This window comes from Panthera onca, chromosome B3 (genome assembly GCF_046562875.1).
Source record: "Panthera onca isolate mPanOnc1 chromosome B3, mPanOnc1 haplotype 2, whole genome shotgun sequence".
Taxonomy (NCBI): Eukaryota; Metazoa; Chordata; class Mammalia; order Carnivora; family Felidae; genus Panthera; species Panthera onca.
In genome coordinates, this window is record NC_138344.1 from 21153602 (window position 1) to 21172685 (window position 19084).

General features: G+C 39.3%; 1 protein-coding gene across 2 annotated transcripts in view; it reads right to left on the minus strand.

The window, feature by feature from the left end:
• The window catches only part of MCEE (methylmalonyl-CoA epimerase), a 28660-nt gene that overhangs the window by 8710 nt on the left and 866 nt on the right, over positions 1–19084 (minus strand). For both annotated transcript variants that reach the window (XM_060617860.1, XM_060617861.2), the window contains exon 2: positions 10345–10682. In XM_060617860.1, the coding sequence (XP_060473843.1) occupies positions 10345–10682 (338 nt within the window). The remainder of the gene's footprint in view (positions 1–10344; positions 10683–19084) is intronic.

Genomic DNA, 19084 nt, shown 5'->3' on the forward strand with positions numbered 1-19084 from the left:
AAAACTGTTGAAATCTGGGTGATGGGAATATGGGACTGCATTACATTTTTTTTCTACTTCTTGTATGTTTGAAATATTTCATAACAGAATCATGACTTTTTTCAGTGTCCTTTTGATAACTTCTACGCTAAATATGATCATGGATATTTTCATTAAAGAACACTCTACCCAAGTACAAATATCTACAATTCTGATATTGCACTCAGTTTTTAGTATACTGCTTCTTCAATATCCCTTAATCCAATAAATATGTCTAAGATTTAATAAGTTAATGTCCATCAACCGACGAATAAATAAAAAAGATGTGGTTTACATATATAATGGACTACTACTTGGCAATGAGAAAGAATGAAATCTGGCCATTTGTAGCAACATGGATGGAACTGGAGAGTATTATGCTAAGTGAAATAAGTCAGGCAGAGAAAGACAGATACTGTATGTTTTCACTCCTATGTGGATCCTAAGAAACTTAACAGAAGACCAGGGGGGAGGGGAAGGAGGCAAACCATAAGAGACTCTCAAATACTGGGAACAAATTGAGGGTTGATGGGGGGTGGGGGAGAGGGGAAAGTGGGTGATGGGCATTGAGGAGGGCACCTGTTGGGATGAGCACTGGGTGTTGTATGGAAACCAAATTGACAGTATATATATATATATGTATATATATATTTCACCTTTATATACATATATATATAAAAGATTTAATAAGTTAGATTTATGTTTTGAAAAAATGCCGAATTAACATTGCACTAGCATCAATTTCTATTTCTGTTACTGTTTCTATTACTGATTTTGATTTTAAAGACCTCTACCACATTTATCCTTCTGCTACAGTGTTGCTATAAACTTTACAATTCTTTAGAAGTACTCCTAATGTTTTGCTTGGCAGTTATAAAAAGAATGAAATGAAAATGTTTTAATTTTCTGAATTGAAAGTAGATGCATTATCTACTTTAAGGTTATAATAAATGCAAAGCAAGTTGAATTGCGAAATTACGTCTTTCCCCCTAAGTAATAAAAATGACAGTCAATAATAAGCCATCTACAAATTTTTCCTTTTACAGTCCTTTGTACAATTACAGTTGTGCATCTTATAATTCTATAAGACCTTAAATACCACTGGTGAAAATCTGGGCTATTGATTTCAACTTATTGGCTTTTTTCTTTTCTTTCTTCTTTCTTTCCTTTTCTTTCCTTCTTCCTTCCTTCCTTCCTCCCTTCCCTCCCCCCTCCCTTTTCTTTTCTTTTCTTTTCTTTTCTTTTCTTTTCTTTTCTTTTCTCCTTTTAGTGGTAGTGGTCATGGGATTGTACCTGGTATCTGGAAATTTATTTTGATTTTCTCCTGTCATTTGTAAATTAAGAGTGACAATACTCCAAATAAAAGATGTTCAGACTGTCACAATTAGAATTCAGAATCTCTACGTAAATCTTATACTCTGGTCCTTAACTGCCTCATCTGAAAATGTCAATGCAATCTTACTTGCTTGAAGGCAAGGAGTTGAACTAAATAACATCTTTTTTTTTTAATCTTAAGATATGGGGGGTCCCTGACTGGCTCAGTTGGTAGAGCATGCAACCCTTGATCTCAGGGGTGGGAGTTCAAGTTTCACGTTGGGCATGGGCCTACTTAAAAAAAGACAAAAAGAAATTAAAAAAAAATCTTAAGGTCTATAATTCTCAGTGACCAAATTTTATGAACAATAATGTGCTGCTTAAAAAAAAGTTTTTATTGAAGTATAATTAACATACAATGTCACATTAAAGTCAGGTATACAACAATACTAATTCAATAATTCTACTTTGAGTAATGCACGGAGTAATGTGCTACTTTCAAGGATGCATGTTTTGACTAATTTCAAAGATATAGGCTTTTTATTTTATATAAAATTATGAGGCTAAATGATATCAACAATGAATGAAATGTAATCTTCAAATTGATATAAATCCATGACAGTTAAAATTAAAAGCCTGGATAAAATATTTGTTTCAACTGTCTTTTCCCCCCAAATTAAAAACTAACTAACTAAATTATGCAAACTTCACAATGTTCTCACTTCGCATGGAGTTCAGAGGGTTCCTGTGTATTCTTGAGAATTATTTCAGAAGCGCATATGCCACCTCAGCTTTCACATTTGTTTAATTGATAGGACTCTCTTATTTCAAGAGGCTCTCTCCTTTTCCTTCTTTATTTTTTCTTGGTAATATATTGCTCTTAGTTTTACAAAATGATTTTAGCTGTAGTTGGAAGTTAAAATTTTTTCCTTAATAACACAGAAAGTTTAAAACCTCATCACACCGCCCCCTTTTTTTGTTTGGTCTCTGGAAATGTTATCTTTAAATGAAACTCCCACATCTGGGAACTGGCGACATACAATTCACTGGCGGAGCTTAGCTATTCCCTAGGGCTTATCATAAAGCCAAAAAGAGAATGGAAATTTTTAAAAAACAGAATTTTCTGCCTTCTTGGTTGAAGAACAGACACTCCTCAGCATGCAAAAAATAAGTTGTCTTACTAGCCTTACAATTTTTCTTTCATAAATAATATATGCTCAATGGCAAAAGATCTATAAAAACAAATAAAAAAATAAGTCATCCATTATGGGACCACTCAGAAAATAAAACTGCTACATTTCTTTACACTGTATCTTTTTTTAATTATTTTTTTAAATGTTTATTTATTTTTGAGAGAGAGACAGAGCACAAGCAGGGGAGGGGCAGAGAGAGAGAGGGAGACACAGAATCTGAAACAGGCTCCAGGTTCTGTGCTGTCAGCATAGAGCTTGACATGGATCTGGAACTCAGGAACGGCGAGATCATGACCTGAGCCAAATTCAGACACTTAACCAACTGAGTCAACCAGGCACCCCTGTATCTTATTTTTTTTTTTAATGTTTATTGAGAGAGAGAGAGAGAGAGAGAGAGAGAGAGAGAGAAAGAAAGCCCACAGGAGACGAACAGAGAGAGAGGGAGAGAATCACAAGCAGGCCCTGCAAGGTCAGTGCTTGATCTCACAAACCATGAGGATCAAGACCTGAGCTGAAATTAAGAGTCAGACACTGGGGCTCCTGGGTGGCTCAGTTGGTTAAGTGACCGACTTCAGCTCAGGTCATGATCTTGTGGTTCATGAGTTCAAGCCCCATGTCAGGCTCTGTGCTGACAGCTCAAGGCCTGGAGCCTGCTTTAGATTCTGTGACTCCCTCTCTCTCTACCCCTCCCCTGCTCCTGCTCTGTCTCTCTCTCTCAAAAATAAATAAACATTAAAAAAAATGAAAAAATAAAAAGAGTCAGACACTTAACTGACTAAGCCACCCAGGTGCCCCTGTCTTATTTAAAAAAATTAAAAAAAAATTTTTTTTAATGTTTATTAAACATTAAACTGTAAGATCATAACCTGAGCCGAAGTCAGGCACTTAACCAACTGAGCCACCTAGGCACCGCCCCCCCAAAATTTTTTAATGTTTATTTATTTTAAGAGAAAGACAGAGCATGAGCAGGGGAGGGGTACAGAGAGAGGGAGACACAGAATCTAAAGCAGGCTCCAGGCTCTGAGCTGCCAGCACAGTGCCTGATGTGGGGCTCGAACTCATGAACCGTGAAAGCATGACTTGAACTGAAGTTGGATGCTTAACCAACTGAGCCAGCCAGGCACCCTAATCCTGTCTTATTTTTTAAATAACATTTTTATCATGTGCTTTTCCCCATCAGTCTGGTGCAGTGAGGATTATCTCCAGATGAAATCCAATATCCTTTCTGTGCTTGTAATGCGATTTCTTGACTGGGAAACCTGACTCCCATGATTTTCACTATACTTACTTATTTCATTAAACCCTCTAAGAAATCAGCCCCTATCCCTGCTACTGTACCTCCCTCAGCAATGCACTCTTCACCGCAGGTGTGTCCCCTGACTCCTCACCTGGCTGCATCTCCCACTCCCCCTGAGCTCCTAGTCACCACGCCATGTTACCAGGCCCCATGTGGAAGCCTCCTGACCCACTTGGGTTCGCGCACTCCTACTTTAAGCCCTCCTCACCATGTCTGGGCCCCAACTTCCTGCACAGAACTGTCCCGATGTATGCATACCCTTCACTCCTTGTTTGAGCTCTGACTCCCTATATCTGCTGCCACCCCATGTGGATGTCTACCTCACCCTGGTCAGGCCCTTGCTCCCCATATCAGGCCACCCCATGTGACAACATGCACTAGCCCACTTGGCTTCAGCTCCCCACACTGAGTCACCATTTCCCCCTGTACTGATGCACTCCTCACCGGAGCCAGGCCCTGATTCCCCATGCTGGGTACCCCCTACACTCACGCATGCGCACGCGCGCGCACACACACACACACACACACACACACACACACACATACACACACACGGTGTTAATGCCTCCTTCACCCTATTCAGGCTCTTACACTCCATGATGCTCCCGCCATCCCCATGAATGTCACCCTCCACAGGCCTACACTAGGTTAGCCTTCCATGCTGATGTCCTTCTCACTCTGACGCCTGAAGCTGAGCTGCCTCTCTGCAGGTACGACCCCCATCCCACTCTGCTCAAATACTGCACCCTGAGCTGGACCTCCCCAGGCATGGGCATCCTACTTGGTCTCTGGCTTTCCCATGGCAGGCATCTCCCACCTAAAGATGCTCTTTTTACCCTACTTTGGCCACAACACACCCTGATTTGGGCTACTTCGGCTCTCCCCCCAAACACGGGAGTGCCCTACCTAACGTCTTCAAGATTGAATTGTACAGGAAGGGAAGGAAGGGAGAAGGAGCCATAATTATTTTGAATACTGTTCATTTTCTCATTTGTTTTGGCCACTACAAAGCATTATTTGGCAAAGCAAATAGGTGCACTAATCTTTAGTTTTATCTTGCCTTACATTTCCTTTTTGTTCTAACTTGCACTATTACTACTGTCCTTGTTTTATTTCTTATAAGCTGCATTTTGGTCAGTCACCACTAATCCTCTGTGGAAAATGCAGGGCATGTTGTGAACACATGAAGCAAGTGGGCCACTCAGCTACGCGTCCCCAGCTGCTAATACAGTGAAGATCAGAGTGAAACCGAAAATACTCAACAACCAGCAATATAATATAGACAAAGACACCAACCAAATAGAATGGGGGGACCTCACTGAGGATCGGAGTCCTGGAAGACCCCTGCTGAACGTGTTAACCCTTTAGGAGATGAATTGTGCGTGTGTGTCTGTGCATGCGTGTGTGTGTGTGTGTGTGTGTGTGTGTGTGTGTGTGTGTGTGTGTGTGAGGAGTGTAGGGGTCTCAGGGAAGGGTCCTTCTGGAAGAGGGATGTTACTCAGGAGGTTTAGAGCAGGAGCTGTTTAACCAACTAGCATGGAAGCATTAAAAAACATTTTGAAACCTTAATACAAATTTGCTGAACAAGAAAGGCTTGCACCGTGATACACCTTGCTGTCTGGGCAAGTTCTTTAGGGAAGTTCTTTAGTGAAAGCACAGCCTATTCTCCTCAATACCAGAACCATCTCCTCAGGGAGGGGCCTGCAGAAGGCAGGAAGTGCACATGGGCACCATCAGTACAAGTTGTGCCAGGAAACAGCTGGCTACCTGGTCCACACATAAGCAAGAGAAGACTTCCAAACTTCCTCTAGTGAAAGACAAACCACACAAGTGTAAGAAATGTGGGCAAACCTTACAAGAAAAAAATGGAAACCAAAAGCCAACTTTGCCAGAAAAATGTTGGTAGTGGGTGAGATACTAATCTACGTACGAGAAAAAGTACATTTTTGTCTAAAATCTGTTAAGCCTCACTGGAATCTACCCCCAAAACCAAGAGCACACTGTATACACTGTATGTTAGCCATCTTGACAATAAATTATATTTAAAAAATAAAAATGAAAAAATAAAGTCTCTGTTAAGTCAACTAAGAGCTATGATGCGCACCCATAAGAGACAACCTGCTAAACCAGAGGTTTTATGTGAGGTCTCAGTGAAAAAGAACATAAAGCATCCTTGTGATAATTACAAAGAAAGTCACTTCTCTGAAGGGGTAGATTTAACATTTTAAAAGAAGGAATGGCGTTAAGAAATAAATGGCTATGGGCCATAAAATAGAAGATTATGAGCATTTTCAGAAGACACATTTCTGAATGCTGTCTATTCCCAAAACAGGAAAAGCTGAAGTCTCTGGTTTTTGTTTATGTGATATTTATCATCTTCTACCTTATCAAGCACCAAGCTCAAGTCTCTTTACATTTACAAAGGCTAAATAGGTCACTTCCTCATGCATATGAGAATGTTGTTGGTTCCCACCTCTGGCTAGTTGAAAATAAAATCATTCTACAGCATTTAAAAGTTTTCCACATTGTCCTTTTGTTTAGAGCACATTAGTATATTGATGGCTATACACTTTTAAAACTTGTCCACGGACTCTTTGCTGCTCCTCCCATCAAGAGGTAGGGTCTTTGTCCTCTTCTCACATAGTTGATCTGCCTGAAAAGTTTGTTTATGACCAAGACTGCTGTGGGCCTTTTGAGACTAGGACAGAAATGGCCATATGGTCCTGCCTGGCTCTCCTGGGACACTCACTCTGGGGGAAACCAACTGTGCAGTAAGAAGTCCAACGATCCCAGGGTGTCTGGGTGGCTCAGTTGGTTAAGCATCCTATTTGGACTCAGGTAATAATCGCACGGTTCGTGAGTTTGAGTCCTGCATCAGGCTCTCTGCTGTCAGCACAGAGCCTGCTTTGGATCCTGTCTCCCTCTCTCTCTGCCCCTCCTGCACTCATGCTCTCCTCTCTCAAAAATAAATAAACCTTAAACAAAAAGAAGTCCAACTATCCTTAAACTACTGTCAGCAGGTGAAGATGAATAGGTTACACGCAGGTGCTCCTACTGGAAAGCTGGGCTGAGCAACCAGCTGCTGGCTGGAATCAACCGCCACCTCAAGTGAGGCATGTGGGATGCCCAGCCCAGTTGAGCCTTCATATGACTGCAGCCCCAGCCAGTATTTGACTGCAAGCACGTGAGAGAGCCCAAGTTAGAACTGCCAGGCAGAGCCTTCCCCCAAACTCCTAACCCACAAAATCCTAACCAAAATCAAATAGTTGCTGTTTGCCACCCCAAAGTTGTGGGATAATGCGTATCAATGGCAACAGTAACTCTAATGACCAAGGAAGTATTTTCTGACCAATTCTATCCCTTTTTGTACTTTCAGTAGAAGGCAATTTCAGACCCAAGTTGTATTAGCCAGAATAGACTAGGTTACACTGTGCTAAAATAATTTACCCTGAAATCTCAGTGGCTTTATTCAGCAAAAATGTGTCCTGTTCAAGTATAGGCAGGGAATTTTGTTCCATTTGGTGAGTCAGGGAATCAAACACCTGCATGTGATGACAACTTGATCTCACATACTGCTGCAGCAGGTAACACTAACTCTCTAATGCTAACATCCTATAGCATATCTTCATTCGGAAAAAGGGTCATGCTATCTCGGCAATACCATTTTTTTAAAATTACCAAGTGCAGCATAGATTGGTGGTCTCCAACATGCATTCTCCTCTTGCTCCTTTTTTAAAAAAAATTTTAATGTTTATTTATTTTTGAGAGAGAGACACACACACAGAGTGCGAGTAGGGGAGGGGCAGAGAGAGAGGGAGACACAGAATTTGAAGCGGGCTCTAGGCTCTGAGCTGTCAATATGGAGCTTGACATGGGGCTCGAGCTCACAAACAGTGAGATCAGACCTGAGCCAAAGTCCGATGCTTAACTGACTGAGCCACCCAGGTGCCTCACCTTTTCCTCCTTTTAATTATAGCAACAGCCCAAGTTTTAGCAGGGCACATAACTGCTTGACTCAGACTGCACTTGCAGCCAACCATACCATGTGACTAAGCTTGGGCCAACGGGACATGAACAGGAGTGATATGTGTAATTTCCAGGTCCTTTCCTTACAGGACTCGCCTCTAGGACACTTAGCTTTTAGACTGAGAACAGAAAAAATAAAATCATTCTACCTACTTACCTACCTATCTACCTATTTCCTATCTATCTATTGATCGATCGATCGATCTAGTTAAGCCACTTTAATTTTTACAAAGAACAGAGAGCAATGGCAGGGGGAGGGGTGTCATGCTAACGTAGCAACAACTAACTTTTCACACCTTTTCCTATTACACACCTTCATTTTATACTGCTATACATTTTTATTTCCCCCTTTTAATCTGTACTTTTGAATTTGCCGTTACATTACTGAACTTCCACTATTCTTACTTAAACTGAACTCACATAGCAGCTTCCTTTGAAGACATGGGCTCTCTGATGTAGGACACAGACACTGTAGTGTGGGAGAGGGAAGAGTGAATTCAAAGGTTTATGATCCTGCCTCTCATCCTGGAGAGGTCTTTTTCTTTTAATTTTTTTCATGCTTTATTTATTTTTGAGAAAGAGTGAGAGAGAGAGAGAGAGAGAGAGAGAGAGCACGCATGAGTGGGGGAGGAGCAGAGAGAGAGAGACAGAGAATCCGAAGCAGGCTCCAGGCTCTGAGCTGTCAGCACAGAGCCCGACGTGGGGCTCAAACTCACTGACTGTGTGATCATGACCTGAGCCAAAGTCGGACACTTAACCGACTGAGCCACCCAGGCGCCCCTCATCCTGGAGAGGTCTTAAACAAACCCTCAAGTCTACTAAAATAAAGACCGGCAGCCAAAATTAAACTCCTAAAAAAGGGGGTAAAAGTTAAATATTAACAATAAATAATACCATCTTACGGCTCCCTTACCTCAAATTTTAAACTCAACCAATACAATGAAGGCAATCTGGCACCATTGCCAACAGTGCAGATCCTGGAATCAGAACACATCTGGGTTTGAACCTCAGCCTTGCCACTTACTACTAACTTGTCTATGGTAAGTTAACTGCTCAGGGGTGCCTGGGTGGCTCAGTCAGTTAAGTGTCTGACTTCAGCTCAGGTCATGATCTCATGGTTGGTGGGTTCGAGCCCCGCGCTGGGCTCTGTGCTGACAGCTCAGAGCTTGGAGCCTGCTTCAGATTCTGTGTTTCCCTCTCTCTCTGCCCTTCCCCCCACTTGTGCTCGCTTGCTCTCTCTCTCTCTCTCTCAAAAATAAACATTTAAAAAATGTTTTCATTTAAAAAAATAAAAAATAAAAAAGTTAACTGCTCAAGTCTCTGTTTCCTCACCTGAGGAAGGTGAGTAGAGTAGCTCATAGAATAGCGATGAAAATTAAAGAAAATAATACACATCGAGTGCCAGTTGTTACGGTAACTCTATTCCTTTCCATATGCTATTCCCTCTGCCTGGAATACTTCCTCCTCTTGTGGACCTGGGGAATTCCTTCACATTTATTATAACTCATGCCCTGTGGTGTGTTCTCACCTCTTCCACCTGCCAGGGGCAATCAACCTTTCCCACATTTGTGTTACCGAGAAGACATGTATGTTAATTCTCCTTATCAAAGGATACTGTAATTGCTTGTTTAAACAGCTGCCCCTCCTCACTGTGAGCACAGTCCATTTCTTCTTCGCTAAATCCCACTCTCAGTACAGTACACATTGTAGGTTCTCAAATATGTTTGTAATATGAACTGAATAAACCTTTGAGTTCACTCTACAGTCAACCCCTTTGTTTTCTACATTAGGAACGAGGCCTACTTATTAAACATTCCATTCTTTTTTATCAAAAGAATTGTCCTATCAAAATAATTTAAACCAAAGCATAATTAGTATTGATGATATTACAAAAGGCAGTTATCTGAACATGAATATCTACAGATACAGGCTCTCTAATGAGAATATTCTTATCTAACATTTCAAGTTTTTCTTGGGAATTGTAAGCAGATGCGATTGAAAGGTCTTAAAAACCACGGTCAGTAATTGAAAATGTACTGCTTTTGTAATAAGGAACAAGGTATTAGAATTTTAAGGATAGAAAATAATCATAAGAATACTTAGCATATATACGGAAATTATTACTGTATAAAGTCTTTTCACCTGCTTCTTCTAATCACCTTGTGATAGTGAAAGCAGCTGTATTCCTATTACATGGAAGGTCATGTATAATCAATAAACACTACAGAAAAGATGTAAATCTGTTTTGGCAGCTTTGGTGGCCTTTATTGTGGCCATTAAATCCAGACTTCAATAAAAGATGTTATTATTATTATTTATAATTTTCTATAGGGCAAGAGAATATACTGATAGATCTACCTTTGAGTAAGACCAGAATTACCATTCCCTTTAAATAACTTACTACCAGTTTCTGATGACAGTGACAATACATGGTCTTAAAAAGTAAAAGACACTTTGTAAGAGAAATTGGAAACAACAAACATTAAAATAAAATACCTCAATGCAGACATGATGCATTCCTCCAGCCTTGTTTCTCTGCAGAAAACCTGCAATTGGGCTGTCATTTCCCAGTGGATGAAGCAGTTCCATCTTGGTATTTCCCAGGTTGACAAAAACAACAGATACACCATGCTCAGGAACAGGGACCACCTCACTTACCTGGGCCCCCAGAACATTCTCATAAAATGCCTTGGCTTTTTCTAAGTCTGGCACTGCAATTGCTACATGATTGAGTCGACCCAGGTTCCACACAGGACCTGCCACTTGATGCGAGGACTGTGATGTGGAAAGAGCTTTTACTTTCGGAGCTGAAGTCTGAAGTCTGGAAAAAAGCCCTGAAAAATTGAACAGCCATTGATAGCCTTCTTGAGAATTGATGGATTTATAAAATTAATTAAAAAAAAACACTAAATGACTAATACATACAAACATTATTTATATACATATTCTGGTTTTAATTACTGATATTAAATTGGGGAGTTTAATGGAAAAATGACGTCAAAATTACTCACTCTGCCATGAAACAACTGTCTGGAATTAAAAAACTAATTGTGAGCTTTTTAGATTTAAAACAAAGATGGCATTTTTCATAACAATTTCTATTTATTGATAATACTTCAAGGACAGCTACATAGCATTAAGAATGACTTGCAGGGCACCTGGGTGGCTCCATGGATTAAGTGTGTCACTTCAACTCAGGTCATGATCTCGCATTCGTGAGTTTGAGCCCCTTGTTGGGCTGTGCTGACAGCTCAGAGCCTGGAGCCTGCTTTGGATTCTGTGTTTCCCTCTCTCTCTGCCCCTCCCCCACTCACGTTCGTTCTCTTTCTCTCTCTCTCTCAAAAATAAGCATTAAAAAATTAAAAAAAAAGAATAACTTGCTATTCTCTGTATTTCACAAGGGGTAAGTTTGAAGCTGACAGGGACACAATACTCATTTAATGATGAGAACAAGCAATTTTCTCCTCTACCTATAACCAATTTTTTGTCTTATATTCTGCAATATGTATTAAAGCCATGCCCATTACAGTGCTCTTTAATAAGATTTTATTTTAATGATTACTAAAGAAAAGAAAGACAAGCAAACATTAAGAGGATCCTTAAACTTATGAGAATTCCCTCTGAGACCAGTTTTTTCTTATTGTTTCTTTTTATAATTTTGAAGACGAGAAGAATTGCTTCTGAATGTGAAGAAACTTCTTTCATTAAGAAACTGAAGAGACCTATAATGTGTCCTCCCTGTGGATTACTGTTTCCCCAGTTCCCAAAACACTGGACTTTAAGAGCCAGATTCTCCCCAAGATGAAAACTGTATACATATATGAGGTCTAAGAATAATCTTGTAAAACTACATCACTTAATTAAAAAAAAGTACAAAATAGCATATTGAAGAACACATATTCTAAACAATCAGGTTTAGCTCTTAATGGAAAATACTTTAAATAGTACTTAGTATCACAGAGCTAAAAATAGTTAATTACTTTTTACTGAAATTTTTGATAACAAGGAAATTAAAGTAACACTACTATAGACCATAGACCTTGTGGGGAAAGGCAGTCTCATATGTTAACCCCCACTTAACCACAGAAGGATGAAAAGTTCCTTGGCAAGAGATAAAGAGCCCACACAGCCTGTGTATCACACTGTGCTGGGAATATCTTTCCCTCTTCCAGACTCAGTGAGTGCTCTTTTGTCTCAGTTTAACGTGTGTGCATCATACGGCAAACCTGTTATAGCGGTCCTCTGCAGAGAGGGAACAGGGTTCTTTGTACTGTGACACAAGAGGGGCGTGCGCAAACTGTCCTGCACTGACCACTAGGAGAGACCCATTGGTGATGGTGGACCAAACCCACCATTAAAGATAATCTTGCCCTATCTCATTTCTATGTAAGTAAAGCATTGTTCCATCTCTGATGGACTCTGATACCAAGATGCAATGGGCAGAAGTGTTTAGATTCCTCCTCTGGGACTGGTAACCAGTGCATGGTACTCTGCTTGACAAATGTGATGCATCATAGGTCAGCAGAAGGCAAAATTCCACCTAAGATAGTCTTCTGGTATGCTCAAGCCTGTATTATTGGTTACTGAAATATCCAAAGTTTGTCATTATCAATAGGTTGACACAGCCCAGTTCTATGGACTGTATTATGAAATTCAAGCGTATGCCAACTTAGTAAGCACATACATAAATGTACAATTGAAAGTAAATTTCATGAAAGGCATACCTAATCCTCAAAGATGTGATGCGCTCTGATATTTTCTACTCTGTTGTATTTTATTTCAGTTTTTAAAAAATTCTGGTACTACCTACCAAACATCTACCTTGTTAAGTTTGTTGTATAGATATTTGATGTAAAAAATATAATACAGTGCCAGACATATATAACAGGTGCACAACAAATTCAGCCATTCTTATTGTTACTGACATACAATAATTGTTTGCTGAGTGGCATGCAGAAATTATCTCAAGGGCACAGTGGTAGTGAATTTTTAAAATGCTAACAACCGGGACACCTGGGTGATTCGGTCAGTTGAGTGGCTGATTCTTGATTTTGGCTCAGGTCATGATCCCAGGGTCGTGGACTTGAGCCTCTCACTAGGCACTGCATTGGGCATGGAGCCTGCTTGGGATTCTCTCTCTCTCTGCCTCTGCCCCTCTCCCCTGCTTGTGTTCTATATAAAATTAAAATTTAAAAAATGCGAACTAAAAAATCATTGGTCAAACTGCTCTTTCCTTCTTTCTTTGCATCTCTACTATCTGTGCATTTTACAACGAAAGTTCGATACAGAATGTGTTTGTATTATAAAAAAAAAAAAAAAACAACATGGTAGGTAGGGCCAATGAGCTTTAGAATAAAATGGATAAGTCCTTTGCTCTGTGAAATTTTAAGAGTATGTCAAATACGGAGCCTAGGTATTTCTGAATTGTCCTTACCAGTATTATCTCTACAAGAGATGGGGCAACTGGTATTTCCTTGGCAGGTATCCTATTACTTAGCAATGGGACATAAAGAAATATCAAAGGAACAAACAAAATGTCCAAGCAAAGGTAAAGTTTTACATACTATACCAGTTTTTGGGGGGACATTTCTAAACCTCTGGCACTGAAAAGGAAGTCCAAGCAAGCCATGTCATTAGAAGCCTCAGTATAGCCTTTCTCCATAACCACCTTACCATTTGGAAATGGGAGAAAAGGAAAAAGTTTATTGGAATGACTGGTTCTGTTTCTTTTTAATAAAACATAAAATGAATCTTCACTCTATGTTAGGAAAAATAGATAATAACATCTTTATGTAATGTAAAAGTCAAGACTTTGTGGCTCTACAGGCTTATCTTATCTCTAGAAATGTAAACTAGTTTGAAAAAAGAAACATCACTATATTGGTTTTATTTGAGCCTTAGGAATAGAGTAAAAATAAACACAGGGATGCTGGTAAGAATTCAATAATTCTATGCCACACTGGCATAGAGATTACTTAAATAAATTTTTTAAAAATGAAGGGTTAAAAACATAAAAATAGCCAAAAAGCACATTAAGATCCTCAATATCATAGCCATTAGGGAAAAGCAAATCAAAAACACAACAGGATACCATTTCATACCCATAACAAAACCTGTTGATGAGGATATGGAGAAATTGGAATCTGCTTTTTACATTGTTGGTAAGAATGTAAAATGATAGAGCTGCCATGGAACAGTTTGGAAAACTCAAAAAGTTAAATATACAATTAGTATATGACTCAGAAATTCCACTCCTAGGTACCTAAAATAATTGAAAACATGACTTAAACAGAAACTTGGACACAAATGTTCACAACAGCACTTTTCCCCAATAGCCAAGCAATGGGAGATGATTCATAGCCATACAATGGAACATTATCCATACAATGAATATGAAGCAATGATACAACATGGATGAACCCTGAAAACATTATGTGAAGTGACAGAGTCAGACATAAAAGGTCATATACTGTATGACTCCATTTATATAAAATATCCAGAATGGGGAAGTCCACAGAGACAAGAAGCAGGATAGTGGTTGTCAAGGGCTAGAGGGAGAAGGGAATGGGGATTGACTGAATTGGCATGAGATTTCCTTTTGGGGTGGGGAAAATGTCTTGGAATAAATAAAGGTGAAGGTTGCACAACATGATAAATGTAATAAATGCTGCTAAATTGTACATTCAAGAATTTTGTGTTATGTGAATTACCTTAAAACAACAACAACGGGATGATGCTATGGGCAAAATATGAAATCCTGTAGACCAAGCAAACTGGAGCAGGAAACACGGAATAAAGGGGTACCGTGATATAGATCCTTGTAGACACTTAATAAAAAATGATTTCTGAAAAGTCTGTGGACCTTTAAGAAGTTATACTTTCTCCTTTGCCTTTGGCAACTTTTATTTTATTTTAAAAGGTTTCCTTTTAAAAAAATATTTATTGTTTATTTTTGAGAGAGACAGAGAACGAGCAGGGGAGGGACAGAGAGAGAGAAAGAGAGAGAGAGAGAGAGAGAGAGAGAGAGAGAGAGACTCTGAAGCAGCCTCCAGGCTCCGAGCTGTCAGCACAGAGCCTGACACAGGGTTCGAACTCATGAACTACAAGATTAAGACTTGAGCCAAAGTTGGACGCTTAACTGATTAAGCCACCCAGGTGCCCCAAGTCCTTGGCAACTTTTAAAATATATTTTTATTTAAGGTTGACCTCTGACTGGTTGGAATTTACAAGTGTAGCTTTACGTTTCTCTGTCTTCCATCTCAGAAAGGTACAACTGCATTACTTTGAACTCTATAATGTGTAATTTGTGACTATTCCACATAGTTTCACAATAAACTACAATGTACAAATATATGAATAAATACAACAGATATTTAAAAACAGGAGCGTTAAAATCCAATAGGATTGCAAAGATGAGTATCTACAGATTTATAAAACAAATGACGTCCACATATCAGGAAATGTGATATGCAAGAAATAGATATGTTACCAAATCTGGTGTGTGTGTTAACTCTGACTCCTATCTGTCCCTCAATATGGCTCTTGCTAAATACTGTTAGTGCCATGACTTAAAAATAACATTGCATTTCCTTCCATCCATTTATTTCAGACACCAGGCTTTCCAAACATTGGCTCCAAATAAGTAAAGGTTTAGTTGGAAGGGTCTATACTCAAATGGATTAATGGTTCTTACTGTTTAAAGACACTGTATGTTAAATTTGTACATAAAGTTTCACAGAATTGTGACAATCACTTGTAATAAGGTCTTGCTAACATCTTATTGAGATATAATTTATACACTATAAGGATCACCCATTTGAAGTGTACAATTCAATGTCTTCTTACATATTTTCAAAGTTGTACAAACTTTACATAATCTAATTTAGAACATGTAATAAGTTGTTAAGTCTGAACGTTTGCATATCTTGTTCGAGGAAATGTAACACATTTAGAAAGCCAATCATCAGAAGTGCCTTCAAGATGGTTGGTAAGAAGACCGCATATTTTGAGCATTCAACAAGTGGATTTCACAGTATCATATAATATTTTCGACCTATTTAAAACTATGGTCAGGAATAACTTTTTATTCATCACAGTCAGTGAACAGACCATGTTTCTGTTACCCCACTTACACATGACTCCATAATAAAAGTAAATGTCTCCTCACAGTCCTATAACTTGGCCACTGTTGTCTCCTAATTGGTTCGACTTCCATTTTTAAAACTAACCTTTTCACGAAGCCAATCCTTTGCAAGCCAAACTGGAATTTACTGTGTGTGCTTGACAGCATTCATTTTTCTGAGCTTCTCCTATTTTTCTGTGAAGTATTATGTTCCTTAAAGATGGAGTCATAACATAAAATTACCACATGATCCAGCAATCCCACTACTGAAAACCGGCTTTTGAAGAGATATTTATATATCCATGTTCATACATGTATTATTCACAATGGCCAGAATGTGGAAATAACCCATGTGCACTGACAGATGAAAATTATAAAATGTGGTGTACATTTACAACGGAATATTTGTCAACCTTAAAAAGGAAAGAAGTTCTGACACGTAAGTGTCATGCTTTAAAAACACGCTAAGTGAAATAAGCCAATCACAAAAGGATGAATATTGTATAATTCAAAAATATTATATGATGCTGTGAAATCCACTTGTTGAATGCTCAAAATATATGGTCTTCTTACCAACCATCTTGAAGGCACTTCTGATGAGTGGCTTTCTAAATGTGCTACGTTTCCTCAAACAAGATATGCAAAGGTATAATATTGTACATACAGCATCTGGAGTAGTCAAATTCATAGAGAGAAAGTTTTACAGTGGTTGCCAGGGCTAGGGGAAGAGGATAATGGGGGAGTTATTGTTGAATGGGTATAGAGGTTCAGTTTGGGATGATGAAAAAGTTCTGGAGATGGATAGTGGTGATGGTTGCACAATACGGAAATACAGTTGACTCTTGAACAAAATGGGGGGGTTAAGAGTGCCAACCCCCAACACAGTTGAAAATGCACATGTAACTTTTGACTACCCCAAAACGTAACTGTTGACTGGAAGTCTTACTGATAACATAAACAGTTGATTAACACATGTTTTGTACATTGTATGTAATGTATATACTATATATTCTTACAATAAAGTAAGCTAGAAAAAAAGAAAATGTTATTAAGAAAACCAAGGGAGAGAAAATATACTCACAGTACTATATTGTAAAATTGTGAGTGTAAATGGACCATGCAGTTCAAACCTGTGTTGTTCAAGAGTCAACTGTATTTAATGTCACTGAACTGTACACCTAAATATGGTTAAAATGGCAAATTTTGTTATGTATATTTAACTATGATAAATGAAAAAGTGGGGTTATTTACGGTTGAAGCATCTGAAATAGGAGGATAAATCAAAGCCAGCCTTTGCAGAATACTGTTTTCATTTTACTTTTCTCTATGACAAGATGTCTATATAATTTTAAAAAAAAAAATGTATATTAGTACTCAGTCCTTGCAATGAATGTATGACTTGTTGGAAGTTACATTCCCTTCCTCTTTAAAAAAAAAATTTTTTTTAATGTTTCTTTACTTTTGAGAGAAAGAGAGACAGAGTATGAGTAGGGGAGGCGCAGAGAGAGGAAAACACAGAATCTAAAGCAGGCTCCAGGCTCTGAGCTGTCAGCACAGGGCCTAATGCGGGGCTCGAACTCACAAACCATATCATGACCTGAGCTGAAGTCGGACACTTAATTGACTGAGCCACCTAGGCACCCCATCAGTTTGTCATTTTCTGCCTGTAAGCACTCAAGTGCACTCAGAAGGATCCAGGCCACATCACAGGCCTTACAGTCGTCACTACTGCCGTAAAAGTCAAGCATGGCAGCTACTTGGGTTCACAAATTACATGCTTCTGTTGCCACTTCATCTGTCAACCACAGTTCATACCTTGATTAATTGTGATGCAACTGTATTCCATGGGTTACTAGCATCCTACCACCCACCTTTGGCAAGTTCAGCACTGCACTCAAGGTTAAGAGCATGACCAAACCAATCCCCAAATCCGGTCTTTAGGGGTCTAACTCCTAGGACCACTCCCAAGACCAATTCTGTCATAGTCTAGGTCTAATCAAGAGGTAGAAATGACACATTGTTAAACAAGGAAAATCTGGTAAAAGGAATGATTAACTATGATAAAATAGTAACTGTGAGATATAAGGAAACTCTGTGTGATACCTTAGAGCTGAGCAAGAATACTTGAGGGACAATCTTGGAAGGGGTTCAGACTTTATGGGAGAAGGTATGATTCAGCCAGCAAATACCAGACAAGTTGGTGGGTTTAGGCAGGCCAGAGCTGGTTGAGGGTTGTTACCCTCCAGAGTGCAGGCAGGGAGCAGGCGATTGGCAACTGATGGTGTGCAGTGGGAATTCAGGCACTGGCAGGGGCAGAAAGCCTTGAGAGTGTGCAGGGTGTGCAGAGGGGATGACAGTGCAGTACACAACCCTCCAGACCATGACAGAGTCCAGGGTGTGGGAGCTGGATCTCACAAGCCTGGATCATGACCTCAGCTGAAATCAAGACTATGACGCCCAACCAACTGATCCAGCCACCCAGGTGCCCCCAGATGGCTTTCTCAGAGATAATGAGAGATGACTCTTTATCTTATGAGTTTTTTTTTATAAAGGGTTACTTGCAATTGTGTGTGAGCTAAGATACTGTTTGTATTTTACCAAGGAGAGGAAGGACAGGCTAGGAAGGTGTGTTATTGTAAGAACCTGAGAATCACCTATTAATTAGATTCATTTCAACAAGGTGTGCTCAGCCTGTTACAATATTTTTTCATGTATACACATCACCTCTTTAAACTGCTAAGTGCTGAGACAATTAAAACTATTAAGGTGCACTTCTTTGTATGTGGCTCATCACTTAGCCCTGGTGACTTGCCATGATAAATGCAAAAGAAATGTTGTGGCTGGTAAGAAAGACTACAGTGATCGATAAAGAACTGCTTCAGTTTGAGACGGGACTTCAAAGGAAGACTAGAACTGTAAGTTTGGACACAGCACTATCTAGCAGAGAGGCCTAACATTATTAAAGATTCGTCCCCTTGAACACTTCTTGAAGGTTGCTAAGCTGAAGGCTTCAGGACAAATGTCCAGGAGTAACTCTGAAACATTACCACTTGGCACTCTTCCTAACAGGGACTTTCAGATTAAGGGAAATAGTGGCCCTATGATGAAGGAGAA